Source organism: Castor canadensis, chromosome 4 (genome assembly GCF_047511655.1).
Source record: "Castor canadensis chromosome 4, mCasCan1.hap1v2, whole genome shotgun sequence".
In the NCBI taxonomy this organism is placed as follows: Eukaryota; Metazoa; Chordata; class Mammalia; order Rodentia; family Castoridae; genus Castor; species Castor canadensis.
In genome coordinates, this window is record NC_133389.1 from 81,937,217 (window position 1) to 81,957,154 (window position 19,938).

Below are 19,938 nucleotides of genomic sequence, written 5' to 3' on the forward strand. Positions count from 1 at the left end.
GTGAGGGCCTGCTTCCTGGTTCATAGATGGAATCTTTAAGCTGTGACCTCATTTAGTGGAAAAGGTGAACTTGGTATCTTCTAACCTTTAAAAGGACACTAATACCATTGATGAGGGCTCCACCCTTATGACTTAATCTTCTCTCAAAGACTCCACCTCCTTTATACCATCATATTGGGGACTTGTCAAGTTGACAACCAAAATTAGCTCTTGGGTTCCTGCCTCAGTCAAGTGCTCAGTGGTGTGCCGTTAACTGGGATGAGCGAGACTCGAGAAGAAGATGGTTGGGATGAGTGTTCCATTGGAGGTGAATTTGAGAGCTTCAAAGACACGTCACAGAGGCAGTTGAATGTCAGAGTCTAGAGTTCATGGGGAGGTGAGCATTTTAAAGTCATTGGCACATAGATGACTGAGCACACCCAGGGGAGAAAGTAAAGGAAGGGGCTGACGATGGATCCTGGGACCCTTCTCCCAGCATTCTGGACAGCAGTGGGATAAGGAAGGGTCAGCAGCAAGACAAGAAGGACTGGTCCTGAGTCATTCCACTCACCTACCCTCGTCTGTCCACCAGTTGCAAACTGTCAGGCATCTACCCAAGTTCTCTGCCTCACTCAATCCCCCCAAGCCCAACCCACTTCCTGAGTGTCCCTTGTATGTCAGGACCTGTGCCGACAAAGGCGAGGCACCTGCTACCAAGAGGCTTGGTGTCTAATCCTTGGTCTCAGCTGACCATAGCAATGCCTGGCTGTAACTCCCATGAATTCACGTGCTGATTTGACAGCCAGGGACCAAGCTCCTGCTACAGTGGCAGGCTCAATCAGAGGGCCTCGGATGCTGAGTCACATGATAGCTGCCTACTCTCCAGGAGCTCGCAGCAGAAGACAGAGTACAAACAGTCAACTGTGGCAAGTTCTCTGAGGGAGAGCTGAACCTACCTGGGGAGACAGAATCTGGGTGGATTTAGCAGGAAATGATCACCTCTGGGCACCTGCCTCTCCCCCAAATCCTCATCGTCTGCACGTGATGCAAAGGCCATATCCAGAAGGAAATGAGTCATTTTATTTCATTACATTTTTATAGCCTACAGCTATTCCCTTTTTCCAATACCTGGTAAGTCAGCAGATGAAGTTGAGCTCATACAGACATAGTTATGCATGTGTGTGCCCTCAACACACACGCACGTGTGTGTGCGTGTACTGTTTTCTAGCTTCCAAATTTCTTAAGCATTAGGTCACTTTCCTCCCTGGCCAAATGGCTGTCTGTGGAGTGCTGGGGCGGCCCATAAATCGTCCAGTCTGTGATATAAAAACAGCCTTTATTGACAGCGGCCCTGCTGGTTGAGGCCGGGCTGCTAGCTCGTAAAGTAGAGCCCATGTCACTCCACGGAGAGGAGGCAATAAAGGGCACAGGGGAATTGCCTCTAGCTGCAGCAGCTGGCCACAGCGGGGATGCCGGCAGCAGCCTCTCGGGTCTCCCCTCACCTTGTAAAACATTCATTTAGACGTGATTCTTCCCCCATCCAGAGCCAGCTCCTTTCAGAGAGAGAGGCAGCTCCCCAAAAAAGGTCCTGTTCCTAAATCCCCACCTAGCCCTGGACTCCCTAGTGCCTCAATAAGTGGGCTGTGCCATCTTTGTCCTAGGCATTGTCCCCCATGTGTGGCACGTTCATTTTCCTAAGGCTGGTGGCTACTCAGACTCCCTCAGCCCCCTGCTCAGACGTCAACTGAGTTGGCTTGGCCTTCTCTCTCCACATCCCGACCAAGGCTCTAAGCAGGTCCCCTGTAGCCTAGACAATTTGCTCCCTAATAACTAACTGTCCCAAGCTTTCTCTGCCTTCCTTGGGCTTCTGGTTTCCCTCTCCTGGGAGATCACCTAACCCTTGTGTCATGGGCTGGGATAGCAGCTCTTTGCTTCCCAATTCCAAGCCCATGAGCCCCACCTATTTCCTGCCTTCCTGTCCCCCAGCCCCACCTTGCTATGGCTCCCACCATGCACTCTGGGTGTCCCACATGTCTACTGAGATCTGCCTCCCTTTCACCTGGACTTGCTCACCAATTCTCATGTGCTTATCTTTCCCATTAAGCAAATCACAAGCAAAACCTTTCCTTGCATTTTCTCTTGTTCCCATTCTCCATCCCAGCAAACTTTATTCCCCACTTCCTCCCTCTCTCCCTGCCTCCCTACCAGCTTCTGCTCCATCACAACAGCACCGGCTCTCCTCACCACTGAGCTCATTCAGCAAGTGTGACTTACACAGTAAGTTGGAAAATACAGCACAGCAGGTAAGGAGGGTGTATTATAATTTTAAATAGGGTGGTTAGGATAGGAAAGACCTGAAGGAAGTGAGGCATGAGCCATTTGGATATCTGGGGGAAAAGCATTCCAGACAAGAATAGTCAGTGCAAAGGTCCTAAGGCAGAGTGTGCTGGGAATATGCTTGGGACAGGCTGGGTAGATGAAGTGAAGCGATGTGGGGGTGGGGATGGAGAAGTGATGAGGTCTGAGAAGCCCTTGTGTACCTTGGTGTTAGGACTGAGTGGGCCAGGAGCACAGCATAACATCATTTGAAAGGGACTGCTTTGACTGGGGAGTGAGAGGGACCATAGGAGACCAGGGTGGGGCAGGTAGACCAGGAGGAAGGAGGCTTGGGCTGAGATAGGACCAGCAGTGGGGCGGAGTTCTGCTAAACCCGCAGGGGCGACAGGAGCCCCGACTGCTCATTTTGTGTGAAAACGTTCTCATATGGCACTTTGATGTCACACAAGAGGGGCAAGAAGACATTGAAGGTACCGTCTCATGTGACAAGGGCCCTGGCCCAGGCCCTGGCCCAGGCCCTGGAAATATTCTTTCCCTGGAGTCTGATGCTCCGATTCTACTATCCTCCTCTTCTGGTCCTTGTCAGCCACTTGCAGCCTCCTGCTCAGGTCTGGCCCTTTGCTGGCACTTCCCAAGACTCCAGAAAGGCCTTGTCCTTCCTGGGGCTCAGTCTACAACTCCCACATCAGGTTCCCAGCCCTCTCTGCCTCGCTCCAGACCCATCAAACTTGTCACCTCTCAGTCATCTTCTCCTGGTTATGTCAGAAGCACATGTCCCTCAGAGACCTGGCCAGTACCAGTCTCAGCTGAGGCAGGAACCTGGGCTGCTTCTTGTCCTGCCCCCACTCCTGTGGAACCCGTCACCAAGTCCTACTGGCCTCACCGTCCCCTCTCCCCCCACTGGCTCTGGAACCTACTGCTGCTGTCAGTTTCCACCACCAGCCCTTCCAGGGCCTGCAGAGTCCTGGTGTGGGCTGCTGGTGCTGCCCTGGATAGTTGGTCGCATGGTCTCCACCCTGCAACTGGACAAGCTTCCCAGCCTGCAAGATCCCCTGGGCCACTTCCTGGCCAAACCTCTGTCACGCTTACTGGTGCTCTACAGGGAAGGTTACTTACTGTGGACGGCATGGCCCTGAACCATTGGGCCATGTCAGCCTGTCATACCACCCCTTGCCTTTGCAGGCCAGGCTATCTCTCTTTAGTAACCTGCCTCAGGGCCTTTACACCTGCCTTCCCTTTCCTTTTGGCATAGTTGTCCCGCAGACTCAGGCTCAGCCTCCACATTCCCATGCCCTCTGATGTGCTCAAATCTGCCTATGGTGTCTTAGTGCCATGCACCTGTACCTCATTGGCAGTGTGACCCTGGACAAGCTAACTTAGAGGAAATACAGCTTCTACCTGTCTTGTAGGGCTGCCATGAGAATTACAGGACCCAGTCACCATAAACTGCCTAGGGCAGAGTAAATCCCTGTGGGACATAAAATCACTGCTTCTAGTTCTTCTTCCTGGCTTTCATGACTCGCCTTGGCCTCTTTGTGGATGGAATGAACTCTCTTGCCCTTGTAACTTTGGCTGAGGCTGTTACCTGTTCTGGCCCAAACAATGGGATGGAGGTGATAGTGTAACAGTTTCCAGCCCAGGTTTTGTTCTCTTTGAGCTATCATCTTGAGAACAGTCCTCCTTGGGTCACTGCTGCCACTCATGACCTTGATGATGCGTGGAGCAGGGCTAATCCCTGGCAGTCCTGAAGTGATAGATGGAGATAGATGGATGGAAAACGGAGTCTGTTTCAGGGATTGTGCCTTTAGCAATTTGTAGGGGCTGGTCGTGCAGTCTCTACCAGGCCCTTGTCATCAGATCTGAGGTTAGAACTTGAAGCCCACAGCAGGTGGTCAGGAAGGGACAGAATGTGGAGGGGTGGGGGAAGCCCAGCTGGAGCCCACAGGACAGACTGAAGCCCATCAGCTCATCAGTTCTTGTTGAACTCAGTTGAAGTTAGTTCTTGTTGACTCTGATATCCATGGTCTGTCTTTCTGAAGCTTACACCCCTGGCTGGCCAAGGAGTGAGGAGGCCAAAGGAGGAGCTGGAGTGGCCACTGCCCAGCTTCTGTCCCACACAATGATGAGCCCAGACACCTGGTGTCACACAGGTGCTACCACAAGCCTGCTGTGCCCCACCCCCCAGGCCTCCACTAAATCTCTCTTGTGACCTGCCCTAACTAGAAACACCCAGGACAAGCAATTCTGGGGAGTGTAGTTCAGCCTCACTAAGTTGCTGCAAAGCCATTGTGTCTTGAAAGCACCCTTAGGACTGATGTTTAGGATAGAATTCACTGATTAAGAGTCTGGCAATGGTACCTGAGGATACCTCAGGGGACTCCTGGACCAGACAGGTCTCTGTGGTGGCAGTGCTTTGTGGCATGAGGAGGGAAGGACTGCTGAACCCCCACTAAGGGTGAGGTATGTTACATATTGGTCTCATTTCATCCTTGCAATGAGTTTTGCAGTGGGCGATTTATCAAATCTATGCAATAAGCAGGGCGCTGGTGGCTCACGCCTGTAATCCTAGCTACACAGGAGGCAGAGATCAGCAAGATTGAGGTTCAAAGCCAGCCCTGGGCAAATAGTTTGCGAGATCCTATCTTGAAAATAGCCATCACAAAACAGGGCTGGCAGAGTGGCTCAAGTGGTAGAGCACCTGCCTAGCAAGTGTGAGGCTGAGTTTAAACCCAAGTACTACACACACACAAAAGAGCTGCACAGTAGAAAAGGTCAGTGAGGTTTTGCTTTGCTATTCCTGTAGCCAGGGCCTATAGCTCCAAAGGGAAAAGCTTTATTCTCACTGGATCAGGAGGAGCAGATGAAACATGGAAGTCTGTGTGGTGTCCCATTGTGTGAGACTTGTATTGCCTTGGTGGCTAATTATGTCAAAAACTTGTCCTTTGATTATTTGCCACCCATATGTCCTCTTGAGCAAAGCATCTGTTCAAGACTTGTGCCCATTTTTAAATTGGATCATTACTTTTTAATTATTGATTTTTGGAAATTCTTTATATATTATTGATCCAACTCCTTTGCTGGACATGTAATGAAAAATGTTTTCCCCAGTCTGTAGCCCATCTTTTCACTCTATCTGTGTCGTTTACAAAGAAAATGTTTTTAATTTTTATAAAGTCTAATTTCTCAAAGTCTTATGGGTCATGTTTTTGCTGTCATGAGTATGAACTTCTAATCTAATCTCAGATTTTTTTTTATGTTTTCTTCTAAAATGTTATAGTTTATATTTTATATGAGATCTATGGTCTATTTAAGGTGATTTTTGTATGAGGAATAAGGTTTAGGTCAAGGTCCTTTTTATCTTATGTTTTGCCTATGGCTATCCAGTTGTTTCAACGCTATTTGTGGAAAAGACTATCCTTTCTCCATTCATTTGCTCTTGCACCTTTCTCAAAAATCAGTATTTGTGTGGGTCTGTTTCTGGATTTTCTATTCCTGTGGATGGCAAATGTTTTCTGGGAAGAGCAAAATAAGGCTTTGTGAGCCAGGTAGCCTATGCTTTATATCTTTGTTTGTGATTTTATTTACTTTTTGCAGTGTTGGAACCAGGGCCTCAAGCATGCTTGGACAAGTGCTGTATCACGAAGCTATCCTGCCAGCATAGTCCTTGTTATCAAATATCAATTTAAAATGTAAAAACCATTCTTAGCTCACTGACCATGCAGCAATAGACTGCAGCCAGAGTTGGACTTTGAGTGACTTCACTGACTGCTCTCTGCTCTGGTCCATCGATCTGTGTCTTTCTTGTCACCAATACCACACTGTCTCGACAATGGCAGTTTTACAGGAAGTCTTAAAACCAGGCAGCCTGAGCACTGCAACTCTAGTCTCTGTCTCTTAATTGGGGCTTTTAAACTGTTTTGTTTTATGGAATTATTGATAGGTTTGGATTTAGGTCTGCTATTTCGTTCTTTGTTCTTTTATTTGTTTTCTTCTTTTTGTGGTTATCCATTTCCCCTTTCCTGCCTTCTTTTGGGTTATTTGAACTTTTTTTAATATTCCACTTCAAATTTATCCATTGTGTTTTTGTCTATGACCCTTAGAATGTTTTTTGTTATTATTGTCCTAGGGATTATCACAATATGAATACTTAACTTTTCACAGTCTAAGAATCAATCCTTTATCACTCCAAGTGCAGCGTGGTTGTATAACCTCACCGATGTCATTAACCTGTTTGTGTAATTCTTCTAACTTCTACAGACATTGAAATCCCCATTGGACAACATTGCACTTTGTGATTTCAGCAGCTGGTCATATTTTAAAGAACCAAGAGGGCAGAAGAGTGTGCTGTATCTATCAGACACTTACAGTTTTGTTGTTCCTCCTTCACTTTTGAGCTCGAATCCTCCTGGGGTCATTTCCCTTCTGCCTTTCAGAGCAGCAACGTATTCTCATGGTTTTTCTTTATCTGAGAATGTCTATTTATCTCAGAACATCTACTCACCTTCATCCCTGAACAATATTTTCATGGGCATAGAGTTCTCAGTTGACAGTTCTTTTCTTTCAGCGCTTTAAAAATGTTCCACTTACTTCTGACCTCCATGATTTCTGACGATGAAGCTCCAGTACTCTCACATGCCTATTCATCTTTCAAAGCCTGGGTCAGATCCTATTTCTTTCTTTCTTTTTTTTTTTTTGTGGTACTGGGGTTTGAACTCAGGGACTCACTCTTTCTAGGCAGGTGCTCTACCACTTAAGCCACTCCACCAGCCCTCTTTTCATTCTCTCTCTCTCTCCGCTCTTTTCTCTCTTTCTCGCTCTACTGCTTGAGCCACAACTCCAGCCAGCCAGCCTTTGACTGGGGTCTCCCAAGTAGCTGGTATTATAGGCATGAGTCAGCCTGTGCTGCCAGAGAGAGAGAAAAAGAGAGATAGCCTAGGTTAAGTGTGCCTTAGCTCTTGAGTAACACCAGTGCTTCTTGCTCTTTGCTATTTTTATTAGACAGCATTATTTGGCTACAGTTAATTTATTCAAAATGGCACCTAGAACGAGAGGCTGCTGTTTCTAAATGTGCAGCATAGGTTTGGAATCGGGCGATAAGGAAATTTAGAGGGGTTTGGGAAAAAAATGCCAAGAAGATTGGTGCTATACATTATGAGATAGTAAATTGCTTGGTAAAAATATTGCCTATGGTAATTTGGGAGGGAGAAAATGGACTCATGAATTAGTGGAGTTGAGCAGGATACTGTAAACACAACCTTCTCTGAACTGCAAGTGATAAGGTACTACAAGTAAGGGATGAGTTCAGAAAAGAAACTGACCAGTTTGAAAAAATAAAACTGGTTCTCATCTCCAGTCTAGCCAGGTAAGACCCCAAAGTAAGATTTAGCCTAGAAGGCAAAGACCATTCTCTAGGGCGCAGTGAAACATGCGTCAGAGTACAGATGCAACAGAATGTGCCCTTGACTGTAATGTCCTATGTTTAAGGCCCTTGAAAAGAATATGGTGACATCTAAAGTGGCCTTTTAGTAACAATATGGTATCTTGAAACCTTCAGGGCATGGCTCATAGCAGCCTGACATACAGTCACCAGTGTACAGAGAGGTAGATGTCAAAGGAGTTGTGTTGTAGCTTTTGGCATGTAGCGTGTACTGGAATCCAGTACATAGGAAACCCACACAATGTTTGAGAGACACAGGCCAATGCACTGCCAGTGTGGACTGAAACAGGACCAAGGTGGTTTGAAACACAAACCTCAAGCCCCAGTTTCTTACAGGCAGGAAGAGATGGAAAGTTATGCCTCTGCCAGCTGGCACATTTTCCAATGTCCTTGTCAGAAGATGAAAGGACAACACAAAAAGGATAATGTACCAAGAATGGAAGCCAGAGCTGAGGAGCAGAATGGTTTTCCTGCCCCAGAGTATGGGCCCTGACAACGTTTGCTCTGCAAATGCTTCCTACTTCCCTCTGATAGGCATGTGAACTAGTTATCCTAGCCCCATTCCCCCACTGTATGTTGGGTGTTTGTAGATATAGGGTGTGGGAAGCAGAAAACTTTGGAGTTCACAAGTCTCTGGATCAAGAGCCACATCCAGGCTGGATGTGGATCACATGCTGGACTTGCCTGAAGTTGATTGGATAGACTTTTGGAGGTATACTCTACGTACAGGACAGCAGTAATCGTCTCTGTGAGGGCTGCTGGTGGTAGGCTGTGTAGCACAGTTGTGATCTATGTGATCATTGGGAAGAGTCACTCCTTTTTCTTGCTTGCTTCCCTACTTCCCTGATGACCGGTTTTACTTTGTTATCCGTGGGCCAGGTCTGAGCAGAGGTCTAAATAAGACCTGGTTTGTCTGCCTGCACTCCATGCTTCCACCATTGCCAGCCTCCTGGTCCTTGGGGAAGATGAATCATGGGGCAGAACCAAGCTGGCTCAGCCAAGCCATCTAGTTGAGTTGACCCTGACTGACTCCCCCATACAGGAGCCAGCCCAGCCCAATCAACCCTCAGAAGAGCCAGATTCATGAGCTGAATCCGTGTTTGTTGTTGTCTGGTGCGTGAGCTTTCACAAAGATTGTTGTGCAGCACAGTTGTGACCCTTAACTGATACCGAGGAGGTGGCTGTGTTGAACAGCCGCAGTGGACTTCCTACTGTGGCTCATCCTTGCTCAGGTAGTGGTGAAGCAGAGAGGGTGTGAGCCCTGGAGATGGACTTTGAAATAAGAGTGCTCAGTCCTCATCAGAGCTGAGCATCAGCCAAGAAACTCCTCCCATGGTGAGGAAGTAACTCTTTCCAAGACAGAGGAAGGAAGAGCAAGGAAAGGGGACAGAAGTGGGGCATCCACTTATCTTTCCACCAGGAAACTCTGGCCAGAGGTGGCACTCCCCCGACACACAGTAAAAGCTGAGAAACTACAGGAAAAAAACCTGCTAAATTCTGTTTTGTGTGGGAATTTTCTACACTCATTTGAACAGAGAACCCTTCTTCAGTCTACTTAGTCATATCCCACAATCCCACAGAGTCAATTTTGAGCTGAATGTCCTCCAAGTCCCATGAGGCTTTGCTTCCAGAGTGCCCAACCTTAATGCTAAGGTTTTTCTTATGGAGATGAGGAAGTTAAAGGGCCCAGGCTGGGAGTTTGGAGGTCTGGCATGCTTAGCCTGCAGAAGGTGCCTTCTTCCGGCTCAAATCCAGTTCTGGGTTCTCTCCTGTTTTCTGTCTCAGTTCCAAAATCTGTCCTAATCCCCAGCCCCTTCTCTCTGCTCTCCTGAGGTTTATCTCAATGGTCCAAGCATTGCCACTGGCTGACTGCTAGCTTGCTAGACCAAGGGTCTCCCTATACACCTGCCAGGAGGCTTCCTAGTGCCCAGGCCCCTCTTCATTGCTCCTCCCCATGGGCTCCTATGCCCAAGGCTGGTAGGTGGGCATCCCAGAGTTACCTGTCTTCCTGTTTTCCTTTGCCTGTGCCACAGGCCACACCTTGCCACCAACTCAGATAAGCTTTATCATACAGTCCCAAAGCACAGGAGTCTGTCATGGAAGTGTTTGAGTCTACACCTATATCTGGTATGCAGATCTTGGCAAACCAACCTAAATGTACAGTCCAGCTCACTGCAGAACAGCCAGATATTCATCACAAAATGTCAAGCATGGTCCACCTTCACCCCAAAGTGAAGAGAAACAGCCAATAAATACCTTGGTATTAAACATTTCTTGGTTAAGGGGGGAAAGTCAATTTTGACACTATTGCAAAAAAATACAGCCTAATTTTCGTTCAAATGCACCAAATTTACTGCAAGGATTCTCATTAAGTACTGTCAAGGGAGAAGCAGACAGACAAGATAAATTATGAAAAAATTACTTTTTTAATGTACAAAAAGACGTATTTACAAGTTGAGCATGTCATCTCAATACATAGCATGTAGAAAAAGCTAAAAATGTTTTGGCAATATAAATTTGGCTGGATGATTCACCTACAGTATATTCAGGGATGATGTTGTCTGCACAAAAATATATATAGGTGAAGAATGGCAAGCGCAGTCAGGAAGTGAGCAAACACCACCATAGGGCCATAGACCTCGGCCATGTCCCACAACTGACACTTGGACTTGGCCTTGTCTCCAGACCTTAACTAGTTTGATGTGCTGGGATACGGAGGGCCCAAATTATCAGGTTTGGGTCCTGTTCACAGACTCCACTTAGAAGTTCCTCATGGAAGCCAAGGTCACAGCCAGAATGAAGCTCTGAGTGATGGGGTTGGTTTGGCAAGGTTGCTACAAATTCAACATGGCAAACAAATTTGGGATGTGTGTGTGTGTGCGTGTGTGGTGGGGTTGATGCACCTGTTCACCCTACTGTATGTTCAGAAATAATTCTTCTTGGAGCCAGTTCCATTTGGGGCTTGGCTACACTGGATAAGGACAATTTCTCAGAGGCAATTTCAGGGACAATCTCTTAGAGTCCAAGAACCAATCCTTCACCCTCCCTCCCTACCCAAATACCATGCACGTCATTGTTTTCTGCCAAATCACTGTGTGTGTGTGTGTGTGTGTGCGCGTGCGCGCGCAGAGGGACTGCATGTTGTGTCTCCGTGTAGACCACTGGGCCACTAGTGACCATGGTCACCTAGCATGGCCTGAAGGAGCCTGGGCAGAGGCTGCCATTAAGCCCTGGAGTTTCCATGGTAAGATGGGCAGATAGTGCATTGGAAAATCAGGATTGAGTAAACATGCGACTTCCTCTTCCTACTAGGAAGGCCTGTGGGGTAGCCTGAGGCTGGGCCCCAGCTGCACCCTCATATCCTTAAGGCCTCCATCCATCCCTAACCCCCAGCAGCCCGAGGTATTTAGAAACAAGCATTCGTTTCAGGAAGGGCTACATTCTACATGCAGGAACACTGTAAACACGGTCAGGAGAGGCCCTGGGCAGCTTCTGGGCTTGCCCCAGGTAGTACACCTTTTTTTTTTTTTTTTTTTCCTTTTTCCCACGATACTTACATATTTTATTCATTCATATACACTTGGGCAATCTGCCAGTTCCAGACTCGGCTTGAGGGGGTAGAGATGCCAGCTCTACCAAACCTGGAATTAGGATGTGCTTCCAAAGCATCCGTGTGCAATGCACCCTTTCCTCTGAGACCTCAAGACTCAAGCTTCCTGGAAGAGTCCTGGGGAGATGGCAATCCCTTCTCCTTGCAGGTGGCAGAATGAAAAGCCCATCTTCCCCAAACAGAATATCCATTACGGTTTCAAGTCCAAATGTGGCTCCCTTACCCTCTTTCCGCATGTACTTGGAAAGCCCTTGGCCAATGTAATCCCTCATTAGCCAAATGACAGAGGTGAAGAAGCCAGAGCTGAGCGGTCCCATAAACACCAAAGGCGGGCAAGCACTGTGTAAATGAGTTTCTCATTCCTTCCTTTCCTTTCCTATTGAGACTTTTTAGTTCTGAAAAGTAGTCCAAAAGACCAGAGAGGATGCTCATAAAACCTCTTAAAACATCTGTAGTCTTCACCAGCCATTGGCAAAGCCCTCTCAGGCCTATTTAATACTTTTTTGGGAAAAAAAGTTGAAATAGATGAAATCCCCGTGCTCTGGGGAGGTGGCAATTGCTCCAGTTCTGCGCTGCACCAGGGCCCAGGGCCTCAGGTCATCAGGTTCAGGAACTTGCTCTCCTCGGCCAGACTGGTGAGCATGGAGCTCATGTCCCCGACAGCCATGTTACTCATGCCTGTTGGGACGGAGGGCAGGGTCAAGGAATTCCGAGGGGTAGTGAGGCGCGAGGAGTTCTGGGAGAGGCTGTGAAGGAGGCTGGGACTCAAGGCCCCCGAGAACAAGCTTGAGTGATCACCATCATCCATGATGGCATCGAAGTCAATCTGGGGGGCCTCCAGGAGCTGGGAGTCCACAGTGCTGGACACCTGGTTGACCCCTGGGGAGGGCAAGGGCTGGGGCTGAACATTGTCCATGCAGGTCTGTGGCTGTGGTGGCTGAGGCCGCATGGCTGGGCAGCTCCCATGGCTCTCCAGGCCTCCATTCTGTTCGTACATGTGGATCTGGCCATAGTAGTAGAGCGTGTTGTGGTCCTGTGCTCCACCTGTGTCCTGTGGAAGTGGTTGAGGGGGTAGTGACACCATAGTGCCCATTGCACCTTTGGGCACAGCCTCTGCTATCTCCTGGCTGGCTGATGTAACCATGGCCTGGCTAGTGGCCCTGGCATAGGCCAACTGCTGCTGCCCAGCACGAACCCCGCGATGGCGGCCAGCAGGGCTGGGCTCCAGGGGTGGCCGGGGTTGCATTACACCAAAGCCTGATGTTGATGACCCCATTGTGCCCTGCTGTGGCTCCATGAAGCTAGGTTGGTGAGAAGGAAGAAGGCTGGAGCCCTGGCGGAAGCCCTCCTGATTCAGAGGGGCTGCCAACTGATGGCTATGCTGTGGATAGCTCTGGACTGGGTGAGGTGGTAGCACCCCAGCCAGGGCTGAATTAGGGACCCCCAGTTCCCGGTGGTGGCTGCCCATCATAGTGGGGTTGGAGGCAACTTCCATTTGCTGAGGAAGCCCCAGGTGGCCTGGCTTGGCCACCATGTTGCTGCAGGATGGGGGAAACTGGTTCAAGGCTCCATTGATGGTGCTAGGGCTCAGCTGGGGCTGAGCTTGGCTGTAGTTGGCATGGGGACTCACAGCTGTGGTCATGCTGAGGCACTGGCTGCCTGGGGCTGGCTGTTGGAGCTGCTGCACGTAATTCACTCTGGGGACTGCGCTGTGGGGCTGAAGGTGTGGCTGAGTGCTGTCCAGGCCCCTGGGGCTTGGCTCCATGCCTTGTGGACTATAGCTTGGGTACTGGCCAAAAGCTGGCTTCTGCAGCACTACAGCTAAGTTGCCATGAGCAAAGGATGGAGGCTTCGCCTGGCTGGGCAGGACATCCATTGTGCCAGAGCTCACCTCATTCCACTGCACTGGCATGTTGTTTTTGTTTAGGTTGGAGGGTGCCCCATAGCTCAGCTGGCAGCCTCCCAGGCCAGGGGCAGAGGGACTCATGTTGGAGTCAGCAGCTGCTAGCCTGCGGTGGCTGTGCAACCCGGGGCTGGGCAGCTTGGGGTTCTCCCGGAAGCCAGTGCTTTCCGTGGGATATACCTGCCTTGTGCTCTCATCCAGGGCGCCACTGGTGTGTGCCTTAATGTACTGCACCACGTCATCAGGCAGCACCAGGTCATCCTCCGCTAGCCCCAGGTCGTTCTCCGGCCCTGAGCTGTCCACCCCTGCGGCTATGGCCTCCATCACCACGTTCTCACTGATGCTGGGTGGCCTGGGCGAGTAGGTGCTGTGGGCCAGGCTGACGTCGGAGCTCGGGTGGCTCTGTAGGCGGAGGCCTCGTCTCTCCGAGCAGGGTGGCAGCGGGCCTGGGTTCACATTGTGGGCGCTGTGGAAGCGCTGCACCCGCGGCAGATTTGGGGCATCCGGCCGCCGCACAGGGTCGCTGGCCCGCCGGGCGCCACTCCCCGGCACCTCGTGGGGGAAGGCAGGCGCAGCCCCTGCATGGCCATACCCGTGACTGTAGGCAGGACCATCGCTGCCACGCCGTGGTCCCAGTGGGTGCGGGCAGGCACCGGGCAGTGCCCGTTCGGGCGTGTCCAGCAGTGCCAGCCTGGTCCGCAGGCTCATGCGCTCCAGGCCCGGCAGTGGCGTGGGCGGTGGCCCGCCAGTGGCGGCTGCGTATTTGGCGCGCAGGCTGTACTGCTGTGCGGGTGTGAGGTTGAGCAACCCCGAACCGCCGCCGCTGCACTGGCTGGCCTCGCTTGAGCGCCGGGACGCGTCAGTGGAGATGGGGTCATAGGAATCGGCAGAGCTGGCATTGTGCAGGCGGCCAGCGCCCAGGGGCGAGGCCTCGCTGGATCGGCGGCTGGAGAAGTAGGGGGAGATGCCGGAGGAGCGACGGCTCACGGTGTAGGCTGAGCTGACGGTGCTCGTGGAGCTGTCCCGGCGCTCCTGCAGCTGGCTGAGCATGGTCACCTCGTTTGCAGACAGCTCGGACAGCCGTGGGTTGGGCAGCAGCCCCGCTGGCTCGCGGCCCCCAGTGCCACTGAAGTTTTCCAGGATGGAGCCTGCAGGGAAAGCAGAGGGGTCACCTTCCTGGGACAAGGGCTGTTCAATGCCTGCTTTGACCAGGACAGTTGAGTTTGGAACACTAAAACAGGTCCAGGCACCAGTAGGCACTCAATACAGGTGTATAATACAGGGAAGGAACAATAAGGAGATAAATGGCACTTACTGCCAAGGGAGGGTGAGTGGAAGTCAGGAAGTCGGTCCTAATCTTAGCTCCACCACTGCCAGGCTGGCCCAAAATGCTCATTACTCAGACCCCCAGTTTCTCCAGCTGTAATTAAAATGTGCCTCTCCATAGGACTGGCTTAGTGAGTTGCCTCCATGAGATGGAGTTTGAGAGGGCTGCTTATTGGGAGTGTCCAGGGTGCCATGCCTGTGGAAGGCATGAAAGGACCCAAGGGCAGAAAGAGAAGTGAGCCTAGGCTGATCTCAGAGGTAGATCAGGACCTCTTACAGTCTTAGTGCTCTGGGGCTGCCTGGAGTTGCTCTGAGATGTCTGGTCCCTCAGGCTCCTGCAATGATCAGTTACTGAATGTGACCACCTGGGAAGGGTCGTCCTTGGTTGAGGTAGCTGCCCATACCTCAGGAGACCCCACAATGGGCTGAGTTCAAGGCCATCTGCCAGCAGTCCCTCTAACAGGCAACATCTTCCCTTCAAGACAGAGTTGGATGGTGTGTCACAGAGTGTCCACCACAGTGGGTTGTCAATCCCTGGAGGGCTGCCTGGGGACTGAGTGCTGGTGTGTAGCACAACACTGGACATAGTCAGCACTCAAGAGAAACTTGCTGAAAGTGCCTTCCATCTAAAAGTGCTGACTGAGCATGGTGCCACCTCCTCCATGAAACCTCCCTGTCGCTGGTCATGCTCTACTCCTAGCTGTCTTCAGTGCTTCTGGGCTTGTTCTGCAGTAGAGTGGGAATCTGGTGGCATGGCTTTCCGACCATGGGCTCCCTTGGGTCTGGGATTATACTGCTGTCCTTCGTAGGGACTTTGCCATGGTGCTCATAGTAGGTGACCATCAAATGACTGAATGGCTGGACCAGGAAGAAGGTGCTATGTTGGGTCCTGTCTGTTGTTAGCATAGTGCAGTTGAAAAGGATGGGCTGTGGAGCCACACAGGGCTAGGCTAAGTCCTGATCCTGCCCTTGGTCTGAGTGGGGTGCTTTCACCTCTCTGAGCCTCAGTTTCCTTCTCCATGCAATGGACTGGTAAGATCTAGCCTATTGCCAGTGCCAGTGAGAAGGCACGTGGTGCTTGGCAGGAGTAGACTTAGTTGGTGCAGCCCTAGGCTCTCCCACCCTGGCCTGCAGGCCCCAGGCCTCCACTCACCACTTGCTGGGAGGGGAGGCAGCTTGGTGTTCCGAGTGTGTGGAGCCGGGCTGGCCCACGAGCAGGAATCCTTGATGGATTTGAATTTCTCCCTCTTGAGCTGCTCGAACCGGTGCATGGTGGCCATGTGTTTACGCAGCTGCAGGCCACCAGCGGAGGGGGCACCCAAAACTGGGGCTTCGGTCCCCGGGGGAGTGTCATCCAGCGCTGTTAGGTCTCCCACGCTCCCGGGCCCCGTCCCCGGCATCTCCACGCCACTGTCATTATTGGGGGCACTGCCCAGGGGAGAGGGCTCACTGCTGCAGGACGACTGGGCCCCGGGGCTGGACTGACACAGCTGCAGGGACGAGGTAGAACACAGGCTCAGAGGGTGTGAGAAAGCAGCTGCTCCTGCAGCCACACCACACTCTTGCACACTTGGGCAAGAGGCACGGGGGGGCGGGGGGCGGGGGGGAAGGAAGCTACTTCAAAGGTGCTTGCAAACCATTGCTTGTCATGGTCAAATCACTTCACTTCTCTTAACCCTGGCCTTCCTAACTATGACATAGATCTCATCTGCCTCCTATGTATCTGGCATGTGGAAGGTTCCCAGTATGGCCTGAAAGAAGGAACTGATGCATTCCCAACAAGAGCAATGTGCCCATGATCAAGCAAGGGACCATAAAAGCCTGCTGACCTGGTGCCTTCTACTGGGCAGGGTGCTCTCTACAGGTCAGAAGCAGGTGGTTAGGAAGGGAAAAGATAACCAGGCTGTGGAGCTGTGGGATGCAGCCTGTGCCTGACTGCCTACCTCAAGCCAGCTCTCTTCAGGTCGGGGCGGAGCATGGCAGCTTGCTCAGGGCGCATGTCTACAGTCATGAAAGTCACATAACTTGGGGTACATCCACTGTAACTTGGAATCTGGACTCATTTGCCCCCAAATTCCACGTTTTTCCTTGGGAAGCTGCAACCCTCTACCTTCCCACCCCCCACCACTAGGGCACAAGGTCCAGGCGAGCAGGGACCTTCTAGGTCTTGCCACAGGACCTCCACATCCCTCTGCTTGACCTTCAAGACCCTCTGTCAGTTGGCCCATGCCACCTCAGTAGCCTTGACTCACACCCTCACTCCTTGCTGGCCCTCCTGCAGCTTGGACCTCAATGCTCCCCATATGTGACAGCTGGCTGGCTCCTGCTGTTAGCCTTTATCACTGCCTTGCCTCTACCTCTCCAAACCCACGGCCCTGGGCCCAGGAGGCCTGGACCGATGGGTGAATATGTACCAGGCAGGGGCACCGAACAAGCACTCCAGCCACCCTCACTCACCCAGCCTTTCCACACCCCCCAACCTGGTCCCTCTGCTCACCTCAGTAACGTCTATCCTTAGGGGAGGTACAGTTGGAAAAAAGAGGTAGAGACAAAGAACAGGTGGTTAGAACTAAAGGAGCAGAAACCAGAGGACGCAGAGACAGGACAGAGGGGTGGGGACCCACAGAGGCACCCAAGTGCTGGTTAGGGAGGCAGACACGCAGGAACACCCCGACCTGTGCAGACCTACATGGGGGGAGGGGGACGTCTCCATCCTTAGCCCTGCCACAGCTGCCCAGCAGGAGTTGAGTTAGACAGGCTGCATGAGAGGCCCAGGTGATAAAGGGAGAAAAACTGAAAACTGAGTTGGAGTGGGAGGGACGTTATCTTGCCCTTAGAAAGGGGGCCCTTGAGCAGAGCCCACAGCTGTGATAGGGATTCTGGGCCCTGGGCAGAACTGTGGAGTTGCCTCTGCCAGCTGGGCTGCCCAGCTCTGCTTACCCCAGAGCTCTCTGTCTTGATGGCTTTGATGTGTAGGCAGTCCTCCATGGCCTGGTTGGTGCTGCTGGCCTCAGCATTGTCCTCAGACCCTCGGCCACCGGGTTCTGTGCTGGCCTCGTCCCCATTCTCCTTGAGCAGGGGGGCACGGACGTGCACATCATTGCGCTGCTTCTTGGTGACGTGAGCATCCGGGCCATGGACTGTTTTCACATGCTTCCGGAGGGAGCTGGGGTCCGTGTATCTCTTTGTGCAGCCTGGGATCTTGCAGATATAGGGTTTCTGGGAAGAGAACCAGGCCTGTGTTATGGATGCGGACCTAAGGACAAAGTGAATAGGTGCACCCCCTGTCCTCCCGAAATCATGCCATGTCCTCTGCAGACCTGGCTGGCAAAGGTGGAAGCGCTCTGTTGTGTTTGCAACCAGTGTGGGCACCACCTTTTCAAGTGGGTTAAAAACATGGTCAAAGGAGCTCTTGCCACAAGCTGGTGACATGGGTCTGAGAGACCCTGGGAGGGACCCACACACCACCCCTGGGGACGGGGCATGGCAATTTCTAGCACCAGTAACAAGTGTCTGAGCTCACTGCACCTGGTGAGACAGTGCCAGCACCACTATTTCTTTGACGAGGAAGGCAAGGTCAGAAGGCAAAGACTCACTCACAGTCGTCTAGTAATGAATGAAAACCCGGGATGGCAGAACCCCAGGCCTGGCTTGTGTTCATCTCACTCACATTCCACAGACACTCACACACATCCACATGCACATACCTAACCCTGCACACACATGTACACACATGTTCACACCCCCGCACTCCCGTCTATATACACATGGATATACTTACAAACACACATGCCTTAGCACATATGTACACACATTTAGCACCCCACACCTCCACATACGTGCACTTAGCACACGAACACACATACTCAACACGCCACCCCACACCTACACACTTGCACACCAACATACAAGTACTCACACACCTATGAGCACTTCCCTCCAAGTCTGCTTCTATCTCAAGAGACCCCAGTGGCCTCAAAGCTTTTGGGAATTCCTCTAATTTCTTACAAGCATTGGAGTCAGGTCCCTTTAGGACGAAACTGTTAGAAAAGTTCTCTCTGAAGTCTGCTTGGGTGATAGCAATTGTGTGGCTGGGCTGGGACTGGGGGTGGGGCCTCCTGCCCACTTCCCTCCCTGGCTCTCAGACCTGCCAGGAGTTCTGACTAGTGCGGGGGCAGAGGCTGCTGTGGGTCTGTTAACAGGAGACTGCTGGCCGTGTAAAACCCAGGAGCACTATTGCCTGAATGCATTACCGTCAGCCACTTGGGCCTCAGGAGCAGGGGCTGAGCGTGGACAGCACTGCCAACCCTGGCCAGGCAATGAGGCAGCTGTTCCACAGTGGGAGCCCGGCTTGTGGGTGAAGCAATGTCCCAGGACGTTTTTGCAACTGCAGAAGGGCAGCCCTCCTGTGCTCTAAACCTGTGGGACCTCTTCCATGCTGTCTGGTACTGGGGAAAGTTGCTTCACCTCTCAGAATGGTAATTTCCTCACTGGCAGGACGGGCAGCAGAACTCACCCAGTGGCCAGAGTGTGTCTCACCACACATCAGGCACTTGGGGGTCAGAAAGGCCACTCTTTTGCTTTGATTTCCGCTCCTGTGGACCTCATGGTAGCATTTGTAGTTACTACAGAGATGAGGACACTGAGGCACAGGAGGGTGAGTGTGCCACGGGACCTTACTGGCATTCTGGCTTTCAGAGAAGAGGATATGTTATACAGTGGGAGACCTCTTCTCCAGGCGTCTGAGTGCCAGTCGGCTGTATCTGAGGACAAGTAGTAGGTGAGTGGTGGGGAGGGGAGTCTGGGCACCTGGATATCTACTGCTTACAAGGGTGTACAGACTAAGGGTGATACATATACGCATGTGCCCTGAGCCTCAGTGTGCATGCTTGGTATACCTCGTTGGAGTGGGTGCGGTTCTGGTGCTTGGCGCGGTCCGAGGCATTGGAGAAGGCTTTGTTGCAGCCCTCGTGCTCACACACATATGGCTTCTCACCGGTGTGGGACCGCAGGTGTGTCTTCAGGTTTTCCAGGCGAGAGTAGGCCTTGGAGCAGCCCTCGAACTAGAATAAGGCAGTTCCACCCATTAGTCAGTGAGGGCACCCCAAATCCAATGCAGGGGGCTCTACCCTGGACCTTGCCACTGTCTCCTTCCTGTCCCCACCCCTGCTCTGTTCCTCCCCACTAGTATACCCAGAAACAGGGATTTTTAGCAACAATAGTTACTTTCCTTTTCCAGAAATTATTAGGAAAATTTTATTTAGACAAGCCACAAAATGGGAGAAATATTTGCAAATTATATGGCCGATAAGGCTCTGGTACCAATATAAAAAGAACTTACACTTT

General features: G+C 51.5%; 1 protein-coding gene across 3 annotated transcripts in view; it reads right to left on the reverse strand.

Moving 5' to 3' along the window:
- Positions 1-9,189: 9,189 nt before the first annotated feature.
- Positions 9,190-19,938, reverse strand: part of Gli2 (GLI family zinc finger 2) — a 218,606-nt gene continuing 207,857 nt past the window's right edge. For 2 of the 3 annotated variants that reach the window (XM_074070530.1, XM_074070529.1), the window contains 4 exons: positions 19,491-19,655; positions 17,533-17,811; positions 15,746-16,082; positions 9,190-14,414 (listed from right to left, as the gene is read on the reverse strand). In XM_074070530.1, coding sequence (XP_073926631.1) covers positions 11,956-14,414; positions 15,746-16,082; positions 17,533-17,811; positions 19,491-19,655 — 3,240 coding nt within the window. In that variant the 3' untranslated portion in view covers positions 9,190-11,955. The remainder of the gene's footprint in view (positions 14,415-15,745; positions 16,083-17,532; positions 17,812-19,490; positions 19,656-19,938) is intronic. The other variant, XM_020175357.2, reaches the window with a different exon arrangement.